General features: G+C 46.7%; 1 protein-coding gene across 2 annotated transcripts in view; it reads right to left on the bottom strand.

Annotated features, from left to right (window-relative positions):
* Positions 1–20,656, bottom strand: part of LOC140069329 (Fc receptor-like protein 5) — an 84,589-nt gene that overhangs the window by 34,300 nt on the left and 29,633 nt on the right. Inside the window, exons 1-3 of one of the 2 annotated variants that reach the window (XM_072114891.1) lie at positions 19,673–19,826; positions 18,765–19,046; positions 17,286–17,567 (exon numbers count right to left, since the gene is read on the bottom strand). In XM_072114891.1, coding sequence (XP_071970992.1) covers positions 17,286–17,567; positions 18,765–19,046; positions 19,673–19,814 — 706 coding nt within the window. In that variant the 5' untranslated portion in view covers positions 19,815–19,826. Of the gene's footprint in view, positions 1–17,285; positions 17,568–18,764; positions 19,047–19,672; positions 19,827–20,656 lie in introns of those variants that run through there. The other variant, XM_072114890.1, reaches the window with a different exon arrangement.

The following is a 20,656-nucleotide window of genomic DNA, read 5'->3' as shown; positions in this document are numbered from 1 at the left end:
CAGACAGTGGTGAAGTTGTTGTCAGGGCAGGAAGTCCGAGGGGGGAGCAGACTGAGGGATCGGAGGATGATGAGGTGACAGACCCAAGCTGGGTTGATAGGCTGGGTGAACACAGTGCTTCTGAGACGGAGGCGAGTCCTATAGCAGAACAGGTTGGAAGAGGCAGTGGTGGGGCCAGACGGAGAGGCAGGGCCAGAGCTGGTGCATCAGCGCCAAATGTTGCCAGTAGTCAAGCTCCCGTGGCGAGGGCTAGATTTTCAGAAGTCTGGAGGTTTTTTAAAGAAACACCGGATGACCGACGGACTGTGGTGTGCAACCTGTGCCAAACCAGGATCAGCAGGGGTTCCACCACTACTAGCTTAACTACCACCAGTATGCGCAGGCATATGAATGCTAAACACCCCAAGCCCGTTCACCTCCGGCCGGGACCACCACTGCTCCTTCCCCTGTGTCATCTGCTAGTCAGCCCCCTGCCCAGGACCCCGGCCCAAACACCTCCCGTGCGAAAACCCCATCTTCGCCTCCACGATCCTCCACAGCATCCACCAGCGTTCAGCTCTCCATACCCCAGACGCTGGAGCGCAAAAGGAAGTATAGAGCAACCCACCCACACGCCCAAGCCCTCAACATCCACATCACCAAGTTACTTAGCCTGGAGATGCTGCCCTATAGGCTGGTAGAGACCGAGGCCTTTCGAAACCTCATGGCAGCGGCCACCCCTCGGTATTCGGTCCCCAGCCGCCACTACTTTTCCCGATGTGCCGTCCCAGCCCTGCACAAGCACGTGTCAGAGAACATCATCCGTGCCCTGACCAACGCTGTTTCTGACAAGGTCCACCTGACCACGGACACGTGGACGAGTGCTGCCGGGCAGGGCCACTATATATCGCTGACGGCACATTGGGTTAACTTGGTGGAGGGTGGGACCGAGTCTGACCCTGGGGCTGGTCATATACTGCCGACGCCGAGGATTGCGGGGCCTACCTCGGTCCAGGTCTCAAAGGCCTACTATACCTCCTCCTCCTCCCACCCCTCCTCCACCTCCTCCTCCTCCGAATTACCATCCGTGGGCATGGCGCCATCAGTCGGTAGCTCTAGGCACAGCAGCAGTGCCGTGGCTAAGCGACAGCAGGGGGTGCTCAAACTGCTGAGCCTAGCCGATAAAAGGCACACCGCCCAAGAGCTATTACAGGGCATCACGGCGCAGACTGATCTGTGGCTGGCACCGCTGAACCTGAAGCCAGGAATAGTTGTGTGTGACAACGGCCGTAACCTGGTGGCGGCTCTGCAACTCGGCAGACTGACACATGTGCCATGCCTGGCCCATGTGTTAAATCTCATAGTTTAGCGTTTCCTCAAGATATACCCCAATCTGTCTGATTTGCTCACGAAGGTGCGCCGCATCTGTGCGCATTTCAGGAAGTCCAGCACAGATGCTGCCACTCTCAGGGCAGCGCAGCGCCGCCTCCAACTGCCCGCTCACCGACTGTTGTGCGACGTGCCCACGAGGTGGAATTCAACATTAACCATGTTATCCAGAGTTTACCAGCAGCGCAGAGCGATTGTAGACTGCCAGATGTCAACTTCCACCAGAACTGGTAGTCAGGTCAGTCAGCTTCCTCAAGTCTACAATGAGGAGTGGACGTGGATGTCTGATATCTGTCAGGTGCTGAGTAACTTTGAGGAGTCAACACAGATGGTCAGTGGCAATGCCGCCATCATCAGCCTCACCATCCCGCTGCTTGGTCTGTTGAAAAACTCTCTGGTCAGCATGAAGTCGGAAGCTTTGCGCTCGTCACAAGAGACGGGGGAAGAAGATTCCCTTGTTGATAGCCAAAGCACCCTCAGGTCTGTTTCTCAGCGAATATCAAAAGGAGGTGGAGGAGGATGAGGAGGAAGAGGAGGAGAATGTTGGCGAGACAGAAGAAGGGACCATTGTTCAGTACTTCACTGTTCAGCGTGTATGGGCAGAAGAAGAGGAGTTGGAGGAGTTGGAGGAGGAGGAAATGGAGAGTCAGGCCAGTGAGGGGAGAGAATTCTTGCGCATTGGTACTCTGGCGCATATGGCAGATTTCATGCTAGGCTGCCTATCCCGTGACCCTCGCGTTGAAAGAATTTATTCCAGCACCGATTACTGGGTATTCACTCTCCTGGACCCACGGTACAAGCAAAATCTTTCCACTCTCATCCCTGGAGAGGAAAGAAGTGTGAAAATGCATGAATACCAGCAGGCCCTGGTGCACAAGCTGAAACAGTATTTCCCTTCTGACAGCGCTAGCGGCAGAGGGCGTACTTCTGCGGGACAAGTAGCGAGGGAGAGAAGGCGAGCAGGCAGCTTGTCCAGCACTAGCAGGGGTACGCTTTACAAGGCCTTTGCCAGTTTTATGTCACCCCAGCAAGACACTGTCACCTGTCCCCAGGCTCGGCAGAGTAGGGCTGATCTTTACAGAAAGATGGTGAGGGAGTACGTAGCTGACCATACCATCGTCCTAAAAGTTCACACAGCTCCCTACATTTACTAGGTTTCAAAGCTGGACATGTGGCACAAACTGGCGTGGTACGCCTTGGAGGTTCTTGCCTGCCCTGCCGCTAGCGTGTTGTCCGAGCGGGTTTTCAGTGCAGCTGGTGGCATCATCACCGATAAGCGTACACGCCTGTCGACTGACAGGCTGACGCTTATCAAGATGAATAAAGCCTGGATTTCTCCGGATTTTCATTCTCCACCAGGTGAAAGAAGCTCAACCTGAATAATGTATGCACTCCTCCTCCTCTTTGTCCTCCGTCTCCTCCTCTTTGTACACTAAAGCAGAGGAAACTGGCTATTTTTTGCCAGGGCCAACTGGCTCTAGCAATAGTACTCTATGTATTTAATTTTTCTGGAGGACCACCTACCCGGTCCTCTGTTTTAAGCAATTTTTGGGAGTGCCACATACAGGCACTCAATCTATTTAATTTTTCTGGAGGACCACCTACCTGCTCCTCTGGTTTGAAAACTTTTTTGGACTGCCACATACAGGCACTCAATTTATTTAATTTTTCTGGAGGACCACCTACCTGCTCCTCTGGTATGAAAACTTTTTTGGACTGCCACATACAGGCAGTATCCAAATTAAATTGTCTCCATAGCAGCCTCCACATGTCGTCTTTTTAGCTGGCTCCACCAGTTGTCTCCATTGCTACCTCCACACGTCATCGCCATAGCTGCCTCCAAAAGTCGTCCATATAGCTGCCTCCATACATGGTCTCCTTATCAAACGAACTGTGTCAGGCAGAATTTTGGGTTGTTTTCATGGCTTCCACATCAAACTTGTTAACTTTGTCGCCACCCTGCTGTGTAAGCCACAAAATATACTGGCAAACGTTTATCATTTACCGATATTATTTCAACGCTTCTTGCACATCTGTTTACAATCCCCTCACCCGCCATAACCCAAACTTATAAGAACGCTACTACACTTGATCTTATACAAAAGGTTCTTAGAAGTGCTGTTTGGGGAGTAGCCTACAGACAGGGGCTTGGATTGGTGAAAGCTCGCCTGGCAGCGGAGCGCCAGCTCCATCCCAAGATCCAACTAACATAGTTTTAACTGCAGCACCTTTAATCTACTACTACTTCACTGCCTCCATACATCGTCCCCTTATCAAACGAGCTGTGTCAGGCAGAATTTTCAGGTGTTTCACCAGATACATAGTGGAACGCGGCCCATCTGTCGCCGCCATGCTGGAGACCTGAAGTTGCAATCATAGCAGCGCAATATGGATGCCCCATACTGTCGCTCTTAATCATGGAACCATTTCCGTAAAAACAATTAAAAATAGAACCACTATGCTATTCCATTATTCCTAGGTGAAATATTCAAACGACCCGGCCTGCTTTGAAAATTAAAATTTTTTCAAAGTAAACGCTTCTGGCCCCCAGGCCCATTTTGGGTGGGGAGGAGCCGAGAGACAGGGGCTTGGACAGGCGAAAGCTCGCCTGGCAGTGGACCGCCAGCTCCATCTCAAGATTAGGCAGCCTCAGAGGCATCCATGCATGCTGCCCCTGCTGTTTCCTGTCCATTTTGCCTCCACGATCCTCCACAGCGTCCACCAATGTCTCATTTCAACTCTCTATACCCCAGACGCTGGAGCGCGAGAGGATATGCAGCACATCATCCCCTTATCAAACGAGCTGTGTCAGGCAGAATTTTCAGGTGTTTCACCAGATACATACCAGATACTCGGCCCATCTGTCGCCGCCATGCTGAGACAGACCTGAAGTTGCAATCATAGCAGCGCAATATGAATGCCCCATACTGTCGCTCTTAATCATGGAAGTCGTCTCCATGGCTGCCTCCACATGTCGTCCCCTTATCAAAAGAGATGTGGAGAGAAAAAATATCACGGGTTATGGGGATAAAACATTTATTTAATTCTTGAAGGTTGGACTTGATGGACTTGCGTCTCCTTCCAGCCTTATATACTATGATACTATGATACTATGAGTTTGGAACTTGGTCACTATGTCGCCACCATGCTGTGTTATCGACTAAATATACCGTCAACCTTTTGTTCACATAGGAAATCATTTCAGCGCTTCTTGCTCACCTCCTTTGGTTCCTCTCTGCCACCCATTGGTTTGAAGCCTGAGTCCATTTAGGGTATGTCGCTATGACACTCTCTAGCCTGCCGCTGCTGCCGCTGCCTCTGCATGCCGTCCCCTATAGTGTCAGGGTCAATTATTGGATGTTTTAGATGCTATCTAGCCTCATTCGGTCACTCTGTCATGGCCATGCTGTTGCCCATAATTTTGGCATAATGGTACGATTAAGCAGCCTCAGAGGCATCCATGCATGCTGCCCCTGCTGTTTCCTGTCCATTTCCGTGGTGTTTCCATCCTTTTCTGAGGTTCCCAGGTGTTTGGCCAAGCTTCCCTGTGCAGAGCCTTGGTCCCCTTGAAAAATGCTCGAGTCTCCCATTGACTTCAATGGGGCTCGTTATTCGAGACGAGCACTCGAGCATCGGGAAAAGTTTGTCTCGAATAACGAGTACCCGAGCATTTTAGTGCTCTCTCATCTCTATTTATGAACCAATAATTTTGTGTAATCATGCACCAGTGGTAGTGACTATATGTGTATGATAGAAGGTAAATCCACATTGATTGGCCATTTTAGAGTCTCAGCTGGTCATAAAAAAGGAGATTGTAAACTTTTGGTCATCTAACAAGGAATCTACAAATTATCTGGTAGCTTGGGATTCCATCAAAGGTCACATTAGGAGAACCCTGTTTAAAGCTAGACAAGTAGCAAAACATCATCATTATCAGCAGGAATCTAATCTTAAGGCAGAATTAATATCCGCAGAAAGGAAGTTGTGTAGGAGACCAACAGAGGAAACAAGGTAAAAGCCCAAAATAAATATAAAGAAATTTTGGATGCGAAAAGTCAATATAAGTCTTTCTTTCAGGGTTACCATTCATTTGTTCAAGGGGGTAAGCCTGGAAAAGTATGGCTAATAAGACTCAAAATCCAAGGAAAAATAATTATATTTCAGCAATTAGAGGCTTCTACAAAAGATTCTGATTCTGGCATCAGGGACAAGTCGTCTATGTATTGCTAAAATATAAAATATTTGCGCCGATTTCCCTTGAATTGCCCCGGGATTTTGGCGCACGCGATCGGATTTTGGCGCATTGGTCCCGACGTGCACGCGACAGAAATCGGGGAGGCGTGGCCGAACGAAAACCCGACGGATTCGGAAAAAGCGCAGCATTTAAAAAAAAAAATCTGTCGCGGAGCTTGCACTTACCTTCACTCAGCCCAGCTCGGTGAATTCCAGCTCGTTCAGATGCTTTTCAGCGCATCAACGCCACCTGGTGGACGGCGGAGGTAATACCTTAATAAATCCTGGCCGGACCCGAATCCAGCGCAGAGAACGTGCCGCTAGATCGCGAATGGACCGGGTAAGTAAATCTGCCCCATTCTCTCTCCAATATCTAGAATTATAGATGAATAAGGACTCGACCCGCCCAATGGATAATTTGGCATAAGTTGGGGTGGCCAGAGACCCCATTGCAGTGCCTCGAATTTGATGATAAATTTTGTTTTAAAATTTGAAAAAAAAATTATGTTTAAAGATGAATTCCAGACCTTTATATAGAAAGTTGACAGACGTAAGATGGTACATTCAGATAGGAACATAGTAGTATATAGTAATTCTGATATATGATTCACATCTGACATTAGACCCTTTGGTCAGATATATAGAGGGACATATGATGGGGACTTGGTGTGAAGCTCTGTAACTAGTAGTATTAGCTTGTTTCTATATGTTACTATATATCCCTCCTGGTATATAGAGACAGAAGGACATGGAGATGATTGTACTTACAGAGTAATAACACGGACGTCTCTCCAGACATGATGCTGGAGATGGAGGAGATGCTGCTGCGGAGCTGAAATAGAGAAGTGGATTATTAGTCAGAATGATCTTCTGTATAACAAGAAGGAAGTAGAAGTGTGAAACAAGAAATGGTCTAACACTGCAGATCATATCTATAATGTGGAGGGTCTTGTGTAAAATTGTGTGCACATTCTACTGTGAGTGCGCAGGAGCTTGCCCCCCCCCCCCCCTGCTCTCGCTAAGTGGCATAAGGGGGAAAATAATTGCAATTTCAAGTCTTGTATGACAGAAAACCGCTGCACACTCCCTGATAAATCCCCCCGTTATCTTCAAACTCTTTACTAACTTTGGTTTGGTCAAAAGTTTTTCAACTTGAAAGTGTTTAAATCCTCTCCTAATACACATTTCGTAACCCTTTTTCCCTAACTCCTATCTCATGATTTGTTATCAGTAAAACTCTATTATCTAACCCCAAGACTTCATGCACTCAGCTATGATCACCTATTTGCAGACCATTTATCTCCAGCTTATCGGTAGATTGCATGAAATATTAAATGGCGCCACTAAAGAGGACAATTTGTCCCGCAGATAACAAGCCCCCGCACGTCTCTGTAAATGTAAAAATAAAAAGTTATTGCTTTTGGAATGAGGGGAGTAAAAAACAGAAACGCAAATGCAAGGGTTAAAGGTATTAACATACAAATGTTTTATATATTTTGGTGTCTCTATGATGCTACTGACCCATTATATAAAGAGAATGGGGGTCATTTACTAAGGGCCCGAATCACGGTTTTCCGGCGGGTTACCCGGATTTTTCCGTTTTGCGGCGATTTTCCCTGAATTGCCCCGGGATTTTGGCGCACACGATTGGATTGTGGCGCATCAGCGCCGGCGTGCACGTAACGGAAAGCGGGGGCGTGGCCGTAAAAAAAAAAAGACGGATTCGGAAAAATTGCCGCATTTTTTTTTTAAAAAAAGTGTTGCTTGACACACGCTTACCTGCACTCAGCTTGGGATAGTGAACTTCAATGCACTCCAACGGACTTCAGCACAGCAGCGACACCTGGTGGACATCAGGGGAACTACCTTAGTGAATCCCGTCCGGACCCGAATCCTCCACACAGAACGCGCCGCTAGATCGCGAATGGACCGGGTAAGTAAATCTGCCCCAATGTGTTTTCAATTTAATCACATTCCAAATTTTTTTTGCGCTTCCCATTACAAAACACCAAATTTTAAATGGAGTCTCAAGGAAGAGCAATTTACCTTATAAATAAGAGTCTTTACTTGTCTCACATCTCAGGGTCATATTATCGATCCTAAACACTGGATTTGGCGTCACTGTTATTGTTTAGGCATAAAAAGATCTAGAAAAAGGGAGAAAGTTCTATATTGATATTACTGGTAGTTTTATTAGAGAGGAATAGAGATGAGCGAGCACTAAAATGCTCGGGTACTCGTTATTCGAGACAAAGTTTTCCCGAATAACGAGCCCCATTGAAGTCAATGGGAGACTTGAGCATTTTTCAAGGGGACCAAGGCTCTGCACAGGGAAGCTTGGCCAAGCACCTGGGAACCTCAGAAAAGGATGGAAACACCACGGAAATGGACAGGAAACAGCAGGGGCAGCATGCATGGATGCCTCTGAGGCTGCTTAATCGCTCCATTATGCCAAAATTATGGGCAACAGCATGGCCATGACAGAGTGACAGAATGAAGCTAGATAGCATGTAAAACATCCAATAATTGACCCTGACACTATAGGGGACGGCATGCAGAGGCAGCGGCAGCAGCGGCAGGCTAGAGAGTGGCATGGCGACATACCCCAAATGGACTCAGGCTTAAAACCAATGGGTGGCAGAGAGGAACCAAAGGAGGTGAGCAAGAAGCGCTCAAATAATATCGGTAAATGATAAAAGTTTGCCAGTATATTTTGTGGATTACACAGCAGGGTGGCGACAAAGTTAACAAGTTTGATGTGGAAGCCATGAAAACAACCCAAAATTCTGCCTGACACAGCTCGTTTGATAAGGGGACCATGTATGGAGGCTGCTATATGGACTACTTTTGGAGGCAGCTATGGCGATGACGTGTGGAGGTAGCAATGGAGACAACGTGTGAAGGCAGCTAAAAAGACGACGTGTGGAGGCTGCTATGGAGACAATGTAATTTGGATAGTGCCTGTATGTGGCAGTCCAAAAAAGTTTTCAAACCAGAGGAGCAGGTAGCTGGTCCTCCAGAAAAATTACATAGATTGAGTGCCTGTATGTGGCAGTCCAAAAAAGTTTTCAAACCAGAGGAGCAGGTAGCTGGTCCTCCAAAAAGATTAAATAAATTGAGTGCCTGTATGTGGCAGTCCAAAAAAGTTTTCAAACCAGAGGAGCAGGTAGCTGGTCCTCCAGAAAAATTACATAGATTGAGTGCCTGTATGTGGCACTCCCAAAAATTGTTTAAAACAGAGGACAGGTTAGTTGGCCCTCCAGAAAAATTAAATACATAGAGTACTATAGCCAGAGCCAGTTGGCCCTGGCAAAAAAATTGCCAGTTTCCTCTGCTTTAGTGTACAAAGAGGAGGAGAAGGAGGACAATGAGGAGGAGGAGTACATACATTATTCAGGTTCAGCTTCTTTCACCTGGTGGAGAATGGAAATGCGGAGAAATCCAGGCTTTATTCATCTTGATAAGCGTCAGCCTGTCAGCGCTGTCAGTCGACAGGCGTGTACGCTTATCGGTGATGATGCCACCAGCTGCACTGAAAACCCGCTCGGACAACACGCTAGCATCAGGGCAGGCAAGAACCTCCAAGGCGTACAGCGCCAGTTTGTGCCACATGTCCAGCTTTGAAACCCAGTAGTTGTAGGGAGCTGTGTGATCATTTAGGACGATGGTATGGTCAGCTACGTACTCCCTCACCATCTTTCTGTAAAGATCAGCCCTACTCTGCCGAGACTGGGGACAGGTGACAGTGTCTTGCTGGGGTGACATAAAACTGGCAAAGGCCTTGTAAAGCGTACCCCTGCCAGTGCTGGACAAGCTGCCTGCTCGCCTACTCTCCCTCGCTACTTGTCCCGCAGAAGTACGCCCTCTCCCGCTAGCGCTGTCAGAAGGGAAATACTGTTTCAGCTTGTGCACCAGGGCCTGCTGGTATTCATGCATTCTCACACTCCTTTCCTCTCCAGGGATGAGAGTGGAAAGATTTTGCTTGTACCGTGGGTCCAGGAGAGTGAATACCCAGTAATCGGTGCTGGAATAAATTCTTTGAACGCGAGGGTCACGGGATAGGCAGCTTAGCATGAAATCTGCCATATGCGCCAGAGTCCCAACGCGCAAGAATTCACTCCCCTCACTGGCCTGACCGTCCATTTCCTCCTCCTCCAACTCCTCCAACTCCTCTTCTTCTGCCCATACACGCTGAACAGTGAAGGACTGAACAATGGTCCCCTCTTCTGTCTCGCCAACATTCTCCTCCACTTCCTCCTCATCCTCCTCCACCTCCTCCGATATGCGCTGAGAAACAGACCTAAGGGTGCTTTGGCTATCAACAAGGGAATCTTCTTCCCCCATCTCTTGTGACGAGCGCAAAGCTTCCGACTTCATGCTGACCAGAGAGTTTTTCAACAGGCCAAGCAGCGGGATGGTGAGGCTGATGATGGCGGCATCACCACTGACCATCTGTGTTGACGTCTCAAAGTTACTCAGCACCTGACAGATATCAGACATCCACGTCCACTCCTCATTGTAGACTTGAGGAAGCTGACTGACCTGACTACCAGTTCTGGTGGAAGTTGACATCTGGCAATCTACAATCGCTCTGTGCTGCTGGTAAACTCTGGATAACATGGTCAGTGTTGAATTCCACCTCGTGGGCACGTCGCACAACAGTCGGTGAGCGGGCAGTTGGAGGCGGCGCTGCGCTGCCCTGAGAGTGGCAGCATCTGTGCTGGACTTCCTGAAATGCGCACAGATGCGGCGCACCTTCGTGAGCAAATCAGACAGATTGGGGTATGTCTTGAGGAAACGCTGAACTATCAGATTTAACACATGGGCCAGGCATGGCACATGTGTCAGTCTGCCGAGTTGCAGAGCTGCCACCAGGTTATGGCCGTTGTCACACATAACCATGCCTGGCTTCAGGTTCAGCAGTGCCAGCCACAGATCAGTCTGCGCCGTGATGCCCTGTAATAACTCTTGGGCGGTGTGCCTTTTATCGCCTAGGCTCAGCAGTTTGAACACCGCCTGCTGTCGCTTAGCGATGGCACTGCTGCTGTGCCTAGAGCTACCGACTGATGGCGCCATGCCCACGGATGGTAATTCAGAGGAGGAGGTGGAGGAGGGGTGGGAGGAGGAGGAGGCATAGAAGGCCTTTGAGACATGGACCGAGGTAGGCCCCGCAATCCTCGGCGTCGGCAGTATATGACCAGCCCCAGGGTCAGACTCGGTCCCAGCCTCCACCAAGTTAACCCAATGTGCCGTCAGCGATATATAGTGGCCCTGCCCGGCAGCACTCGTCCACGTGTCCGTGGTCAGGTGGACCTTGTCAGAAACGGCGTTGGTCAGGGCACGGAGGATGTTCTCTGACACATGCTTGTGCAGGGCTGGGACGGCACATCGGGAAAAGTAGTGGCGGCTTGGGACCGAATACCGAGGGGCGGCCGCCACCATGAGGTTTCGCAAAGGCTTCGGTCTCTACCAGCCTATAGGGCAGCATCTCCAGGCTAAGCAACTTGGAGATGTGGACTTTGAGGGCTTGGGCGTGTGGGTGGGTTGCACTATACCTCTTTTTGCGCTCCAGCGTCTGGGGCATGGAGAGCTGAACGCTGGTGGATGCTGTGGAGGATCGTGGAGGCGAAGATGGGGTTTTCGCACGGGAGGTGTTTGGGCCGGGGTCCTGGGCAGGGGGCTGACTAGCAGATGACACAGGGGAAGGAGCAGTGGTGTGCCCGGCCGGAGGTGAACGGGCTTGGTGCCATTGAGTGGGGTGTTTAGCATTCATATGCCTGCGCATACTGGTGGTAGTTAAGCTAGTAGTGGTGGAACCCCTGCTGATCCTGGTTTGGCAAAGGTTGCACACCACAGTCCGTCGGTCATCCGGTGTTTCTTTAAAGAACCTCCAGACTTCTGAAAATCTAGCCCTTGCCACTGGAGCTTGACTACGGGCAACATTTGGCGCTGATGCACCAGCTCTGGCCCTGCCTCTCCGTCTGGCCCCACCACTGCCTCTTCCAACCTGTTCTGCTATAGGACTCGCCTCCGTCTCAGAAGCACTGTGTTCACCCGGCCTATCAACCCAGCTTGGGTCTGTCACCTCATCATCCTCCAATCCCTCAGTCTGCTCCCCCCTCGGACTTCCTGCCCTGACAACAACTTCACCACTGTCTGACAACCGTGTCTCCTCATCGTCCGACACCTCTTTACACACTTCTTCCACTACGTGAATAATGTCATCATCACCCACAGACTGCGACTGGTGGAAAACCTGGGCATCGGAAAATAGCTCAGCAGCAGCAGGACAAGTGGTTTGTGACTGTGGGAAGGGTCCAGAAAACAGTTCCTCAGAGTATGCCGGTTCAAATGCCAAATTTTGGTGGGAGGGGGCAGACTGGGCGGAAGGAGGCTGAGGTGGAGAAGCCGGAGGAGTGCCGATTTCGGTGACATGGGTGGACTGCGTGGAAGACTGACTGGTGGACAAATGGCTAGAAGCATTGTCCGCAATCCACGACATCACCTCTTCGCACTGTTCTGGCCTCAACAGTGCTCTACCACGAGTCCCAGTAACTTGAGACATGATGAACCTAGGGAGTGTACCTCTGCGGCGTTCCCCTGCTCCCCCATCAGCAGGTGGTGTCTCACCCCGCCCAGGACCACGGCCTCTGACCCCTGCAGTAGTTGCACGCCCACGTCCACGCCCTCGTCCTCTACCCCTAGCCCTCGGGTTAAACATTTTCCAAATTAAAGTGTAAACTGTCAGTTACCAGTGTTCGTGAGGATGATGCCGTATAATGGGTGTAGGCACCGATGATGCAGAGTGGCACTCACAATTTTCTGGGTATATGTGGTTCTGCAGAGGTTATCCCATTGCGGGATGCCGAATGTCATGCAGAAAAGATACCGTCTGTGATATTGTATCGATGCTTAAAGAAGATGTGTGGTGCGGAAACTCCGAGAGAATGAGACAATGGTAAGAAGGGGTGGGGGTGGGGCACTCCAGGGTGTAGAGTGCGGGGTACCCTATAAGACCCTAGTATTAAAGATGAGTGGTCCCTGTCCGACCCTTCGAACCTCGCCACGGAGCCGCAGCCCTAGATGGCTGCCGCCCCGTCTGGAGCCTATCCCTACCAACGGCCCTCTGACCCTAATACAGGGGAGGGGGGGGAGGGGGGGAAGGAGGTGTCCAGAAATGAGTCTCTTGTGATGCAACAAGTACCCGACCTATCTAGAGGGGAAAGATAGATGTGTCCTCTATTGTGAAAATGGTGGGTATTAATGGCAATAGGCAGGTAAAAAATATGTAGCTGCAGGGTCACATCTGGTCTTGAGAATCCTACATGTCATGTTTCGCCTCTTCAATTGGGCTCATCAGGGGCAAAAGGGGACCAGAATAACCTGCTTCAAAAGCCTATATAGATGTCTCGGCTGAAGACAGCAAAATGGTGTTAAATAATCTTGAGATAAATTAGGGCAGTGGCCGGATCAAGAGGGTCCGTTCCAAAGAATGGTTGGCATGGACCATAGGTGCCTGGACTTAGAAACGCCAGATGCTGCGCTTAGCGTTCGGTGTGGTGCCCAAGATGTCAGTGGAACACATGAGGCATAATGGCATTATCTCTGTGAAAAATTATTTACACAATAATCCTATAGATTATAAATGTTACAGTGGAGAAGGCTGCTGCCCCTTGGTCACTCTGGAGGGAGGGTGAGGCTTTGTGATGCTAATGTGAGATTACTCAGGAGTGAGGGGAGGTCAAGAGTTTAATTCAGTTGAGGAGAGAAGCATAGAAGATGTTAACTATTAGTGCTCACACAGCACAGACCATACTATTCATGACATTTTTTATCTGAAGTTTTCATCTACTTAATACTCCATGTAATGAAAGTTGCCAGGCTAAATACTGTATAGAGTCTGTATGTACTGAGGATGGAGCTCAGTGTATTTGCTACTAAGCTCCTACAATAGAGGACACAGGATGTCATGGGAACTATATGCAGCTTTGAACTGACACAGGGTGGAGGCAGAAAAAAATTAGACTATGCCCACTTTTTTGCTGCTGAGGGATATTTATGACAAATAGATTCAGAACACAAACATGCCATAACCTTGGAACTAAAAAAAGATGATATAAGATAATATGGTATCCCTATAATACAGTGATGGCAAACCTTTTAAACACCGAGTGCCCAAACTACAACCAAAATCTGCATATTTTTTCGCAAAGTGCCAATGCAACAATTTCAGCAGTAACTTATTACTACCTGCTCTTTCACAGGTTTAAATTGTATAGGCACCTGAGGACACCAATACAGTGGAAAGAAGGAGAACAAGTCTGGATTATCATTGTAGCTTCCTTCTAGGTTCCTGGGCTGCCTGGGACTGCAAGAGGCCTTTAGTCCGGTCTGGCGAACCCTGCCCTGGGGTGATATCAAGGGTGCCCATATAGAGGGCTCTGAGTGCCACCTCTGGCACCCGTGCCATAGGTTCGCCATCACTGCTATAATATATAGTACAAAGCTTACTGCCTGGGTGGTGGTCTCTTGATCCGGGATAGTATGCAAACATTTGGTTATTATATTGGTATTATTCTACTTACCTTGCATTTCATTCAGCCTGTAGGCTTTGGTGTGTGACCTAGGAATAGACAGTTACCCAATATACAGTGTTATGTGATTTTTACATATGGATATAGTGGGGGAGATTTATCAGCAGTGTCTGAAGTAAAACTGTTCTGGTTTTCTATGGCAACCAATCAGAGCTCAGCTTTCCTTTTCCCACAGCTTTCTATTAATTTGGTTTCCATGGGCAACTAGAACAGTTGTACCTCAGACACTTCCAATAAATCTGTTCCATAGTCTTTGAATATTGAAGTGTTGCACATATCAACTCGTTTTAAGTCAAGATGACAAAGTCATTTTATATTTTGTATTAATAAAGATGTTGCAATATTGCTAAAGAATACAATGTTGTATTTGTGTCTTATTACATTGGTATAAGCTACTTAGACTCTGCCCACTTCTCTGCTGCTGAGGAAGATTTCCAACACTTAGCTTCAGAACTCAAAAATGACGTAACTCTCAAAATAAAAATAGATATATGGCATTTATTTTTGTTTTTTTAAGGAGGAATCACTTATGAGGACAGTTGGTAAAAATCATTATAACACATTTTTCATTAAAAAAAAAAATTCTCCTTTAGGAATTTATTGTAAGTTTGGCACTTTGACAATCCTAGGTAATGTGATGTACCACTAGTGTATTCTTGTTGTGCCTTCATTGTGGACCATCAAGAAGATGAAGCAGAATCAGATACTTCTTCAAGTCCATCTACACTGATCATAGACACTCATAGGGAATAAAAGTGCAAGTGTGGAAGTCACCCGGTCAGACACCCCTCTGTAATAGAAGATGAGGGGTGGTGGTATATTAGGGAAGTTTTACCAAATAAGGAAATTCCAGAGGAAACAAACATGTACTAATAGAATATTACTTCCTCTGTGCTGCACATTTAGATCAAAACACAAAAATATTATTAATTAAATGCAATTCTCTAATAAATCGAAAAAAAAACAAAAAATAAAAGCCAATCTCAAAAACTGGGGGTCACACATAGAAATAGATGGGATATAAAATATATATTCTCTAACAATCTTACAATGGAACCCAATAATGTACCTGGAGTCCAGACGGTGGGATATTTTTCTTTAATATGTTATTATTTAATATATACTTTGTTTTATTCTATGTAATAGATCTTCTTAATATTATTTGGTTATAAGATAAGAATATACAGCACAGCAGTAACATACAATATAATATATGTATATAACAGCAGGCAGTAGCTCCAGGTATGTAATCTGCAGAATATCCTGCGCTGTAGGTAGATGGATGGACGACATTGCTGGGTCTTGTCACCCAATTGTCCATTATGTTGTAGATGGAGCAGCTGCTTCTTCCATGGACTTCACCCATTTTATATGATAGAAGAGAAATAGCGCAGCAGTTATTATTACACATCCGGATAGTATCAGACGGATAATATTCAGCCGGGTGTATCCCATATTATCTATAAGAACATAAAATTATGGTGATTGAGTTTATTTTTGTAAAAAGGGATCTAAGAAAATATATATTACTGTATTATAGAGGAAACGACCAGAGGACGCCCTAATAGATTATACAGATAAACTACAGATTTTTCTGGTCACATAAGAGATTTTTCATGAAATTATAAAGTTTGTTTTCTTTGATTTTAAGGGGTTTCAGGGAACATGGCATCTCCTTCCACTACATTGTTGATTGCTGTAATATTTGGAGGTAATAATAGCTATGAAAATCCATATATAGTAAAATCATTCATTTACTTTGTTTCAGGCTCCAGGTGTAGTGGACCCACTGGACCACCTCGGACGATGACACAAGCCGACACCTGGGACCGGAATCTAAGTGGTAAAAGGTTTTCACCAGACCCCGCCGCAAAGCGGGTTGGACTTGCGGTGGCGTGGTACCACCAGGTCGTTCCACAGGCGCAACTCTCTCCGTGGTGCCGGCAGCCAAGGCGAGGTACACATACGTTAGGCAGAAACATAGTCAGGGACAGGCAGGAGGTCAGGACGGGCAGCAGGGAATCATAGTCGGGGACGCAGCAACAAGTGATGGCAGGTGGAACGGGATCAAAGTCCAATACTGGACCAGGGTCACAACAGGAAATCACACTAAGAACGCAGAGCATCAGGGAACAAACTTTTTCAACGGCACTAGGCACGAAGATCCATCAGGTTGTGCAGGGAGAGGCTGGTTTAAATGGAATTCTGGGAAATAGCCAGCGCCAATTAAAGGCGAGATGGCCCTTTAAATCTTCTGATTTCTGTCTCTCATCTGTCGGCCGGGCTCGCGTCCCGGCACCTAGGGCGCGCGCACGACCGACAGACGAGAGACAGGAACGGGGATAGGTTAGAAGCGCGGGTGCTGCGTTCGCTGGTAGAGAGGGACACAGGTGAGCCCGCGAACTGTGGCATGGGTCGTTGGAGAACCCGTGAAACTTTGATTTTAATCCCTCTCCTACAGTATGAAATATAGTTATGTGATATACAGGTATGTGATGCTGTCGGTTCGAGTGTATGGAGAGGGTTAAGAGAATATAATTCAGCAGAAGCGCTCATGGCCATGATTGGAGCAACTCTTAACCCATTAGACCTGACACCATTGGCCAGTAGGGATCATTTCCATAACAGCTTAAGCCTAACACAAAAAAATGTAATGAAATTCAGATCAACCCCAAAAATAAAGCTATAAAACAATTAGATATATATTATGTATCCCCAAAAATGCCCAATCTATTAAAATATTGTTTCAGATATTTCATATAGTCCTCTGATTAAATGACCCAGTTCCATTCACTGAATTAAAAAAAGATTTGGTTGTAAAACTAGGGTTTTGACTTGTTTAAAGCTATTAACATAGAAAAGTTGTATAGAACTTGGTGTCCAGCTCTCCAGGACTAAGCACAGAATATCAAATGGTTCCACGAGGAAGGACAATTCACCTGACAAATAAAAAAGTCTTCTCATGGCTCTGCACATGTCAATTTTAAAAATGTTAGGTTTTTGAAAGGGAGAAAGAAAAAGTTACTTTCTAGGTGTTGAAAGAAGTTCTTATACATTTTGTATGATGTATTAACCATCGTCCATCCTCACCTTGTATCTGGATGAGTCGCTCTGCACTTTTCTTCCTTACTCTCTTATCTGTAGTTTCCATCTCACATGAATAATTCCCAGAATCCTCCAGCTGAACATTGTAGACTTCATAGATATCACTGACCCCAAATCCCTGAACCATCCGTCCTTCTCTGTAGAAAGTAAAGTGCAGCCGTGTCTTCTGTCTGGGAGGAGGGAGACGCGTCTCACATCTCAGGGTCACGTTATCATTCCTAAACACTGGATGTGGGGTCACTGATATTGTGGGAGCCGTGAAAAGCTCTAGAATTGGATAAAAGTGATAACAATATGTAAGTAGAAAGATTTTGGCAGCAACATTGTGATAACCGAGTCATTAGTAACATATTAGGGGGAATTTCTTAATGTGTTGACACCTCCGGCAGTGTAGACGTGACAACAATAGTCGTTGGCTGTGCCACAATAATCGCCGTGATGATGAATTCTGTCGCAGTTTAGGACGGTTGAGTTCGAATTTTAGACATTCTTTTAGCCCTGCTAACATTTTGGCCTCTGAGGCTTATTCATCTCGGCCACACCCCCTTTCCCGATGCTAAGTAACTTTCCAGAGGGTTTGCACCTATTCTCAAGATCTGGCCCCTTTTTCAGACAAGTTGGAAAAGTGGCAAAATAAAAGCCTTGATATGTATCAAAAGTGCATCAATAAATTCCCTCCATTCACGGCCGACAGACGAGAGACAGGAACGGGGATAGGTTAGAAGCGCGGGTGCTGCGTTCACTGGTAGAGAGGGGCACAGGTGAGCCCACGAACTGCGGCATGGGTCGTTGGAGAACCCGTGACACTTTGATTTTAATCCCTCTCCTACAGTATGAAATATAGTTATGTGATATACAGGTATGTGATGCTGTTGGTTCGAGTGTATGGAGAGGGTTAAGAGAATATAATTCAGCAGAAACGCTCACTAATGGCCATGATTGGTGCAACTCTTAACCCATTAGACCTGACACCATTGGCCGGTAGGGATCATTTCCATAACAGCTTAAGCCTAACACAAAAAAATTTAATGAAATTCAGATCAACCCCAAAAATAAAGCTATAAAACAATTAGAAATATATTATGTATCCCCAAGAATGCCCAATCTATTAAAATATTGTTTAAGATATTTCATATAGTCCTCTGATTAAATGACCCAGGTCCATTCACTGAATTAAAAAAAGATTTGATTGTAAAAATATGGTTTTGACTTGTTTAAAGGTATTAACATAGAAAAGTTGTATAGAACTTGGTGTCCACCTCTCCAGGACTAAGCACAGAATATCAAATGGTGCCACGAGGAAGGACAATTCACCTGACAAATAAAAAGTCTTCTCAGGGCTCTGCACATGTCAATTTTAAAAATGTTGGATTTTTGAAAGGGAGAAATAAAAAGTCACTTTCTAGGTATTGAAAGAAGCTCTTATACATTTTGTATAATGTATTAACCATCGTCCATCCTCACCTTGTATCTGGATGAGTCGCTCTTGACTCTTTCTTCTTACTCTCTTATCAGTAGTTTCCACCTCACATGAATATTTCCCTGAATCCTCCAGCTGAACATTGTAGACTTCATAGATATCAGTGACCACAAATCCCTGAACCATCCGTCCTTCTCTGTAGAAAGTAAAGTGCAGCCGTGTCTTCTGTCTGGGAGGAGGGAGACGCGTCTCACATCTCAGGGTCACGTTATCGTTCCTAAACACTGGATGTGGGGTCACTGATATTGTGGGAGCCGTGAAAAGCTCTAGAATTGGATAAAAGTGATAACAATATGTAAGTAGAAAGATTTTGGCAGCAACATTGTGATAACCGAGTCATTAGTAACATATTAGGGGGAATTTCTTAATGTGTTGACACCTCCGGCAGTGTAGACGTGACAACAATAGTCGTTGGCTGCGCCACAATAATCGCCGTGATGATGAATTCTGTCGCAGTTTAGGACGGTTGAGTTCGAATTTTAGACATTGTTTTAGCCCTGCTAACTTTTTGGCCTCTGAGACTTATTCATCTCGGCCACACCCCCTTTCCCGATGCTAAGTAACTTTCCAAAGGGTTTGCACCTATTCCCAAGACCCGGACCCTTTTTCAGACAAGTTGGAAAAGTGGCAAAATAAAAGCCTTGATATGTATCAAAAGTGCATCAATAAATTCCCTCCTTTCACAGCGTGAGAACATTGGGGTTCATTTACTAAGGGTCCGAATCGCGCACTTTTGTCGGGTTTCCGTTGATTTCCGATTTAACCTGAGTTGCTCCAGGATTTTGGCGCACGCAATCGGATTGTGGCGCATCGGTGCCGACAGAAATGGGGGGGGGCATGGCCGTCGGAAAACCTGATGGATTCGGAAAAAAAAACCACTGTCCATCCTCACCTTGTATCTGGATGAGTCGCTCTGCACTTTTCTTCCTTACTCTTCTATCTGTAGTTTCCACCTCACATGAATATTTCCCAGAATCCTCCAGCTGAACATTGTAGACTTCATAGATATCACTGACCCCAAATCCCTGAACCATCCGTCCTTCTCTGTAGAAAGTAAAGTGTAGACGTGACAACAATAGTCGTTGGCTGCGCCACAATAATCGCCGTGATGATGAATTCTGTCGCAGTTTAGGACGGTTGAGTTCGAATTTTAGACATTGTTTTAGCCCTGCTAACTTTTTGGCCTCTGAGACTTATTCATCTCGGCCACACCCCCTTTCCCGATGCTAAGTAACTTTCCAGAGGGTTTGCACCTATTCCCAAGACCAGGCCCCTTTTTCAGACAAAAATGTGGCAAAATAAAAGCCTTGATATGTATCAAAAGTGCATCAATAAATTCCCTCCTTTCACAGCCTGAGAACATTGGGGTTCATTTACTAAGGGTCCAAATCGCGCACTTTTGTCGGGTTTCCCGTTGATTTCCGATTTAACCTGAGTTGCCCCAGGATTTTGGCGCATGCAATCGGATTGTGGCGCATCGGTGCCGACAGAAAAGGGGGGGGGGCATGGCCGTCGGAAAACCTGATGGATTCGGAAAAAAAACGGAATTTTAAAAAAAAAATTTGTCACAAGAATAGCACTCACATACACTGGGACGAAGAAGGTGAACTCTGGCGGACCTCGGCGCAGCAGTGACACCTAGTGGATATTGGGCGCACGACCTTAGTGAATCCCGGCAAGCTCCGAATCAACGTCGGACAATGCACCGCGGGATCGCGACTGGACCGGGTAAGTAAATCTGCCCCACAGAGTAGACTGGGTGGGAATCCATCCATCAGTTCTACCAATTGGTTTGGAAGAACTGATGGAGAATTTCATCAATAAAAATTCAGAGAATTGTCTTGAAGCAAGATATAGACCTGTTCCCCCTAATTTA

This window comes from Engystomops pustulosus, chromosome 7, assembly GCF_040894005.1.
Source record: "Engystomops pustulosus chromosome 7, aEngPut4.maternal, whole genome shotgun sequence".
Taxonomy (NCBI): domain Eukaryota; kingdom Metazoa; phylum Chordata; class Amphibia; order Anura; family Leptodactylidae; genus Engystomops; species Engystomops pustulosus.
Note: the sequence above shows the minus strand (reverse complement) of the source record. Positions and strands in the feature narration are given on the sequence as shown.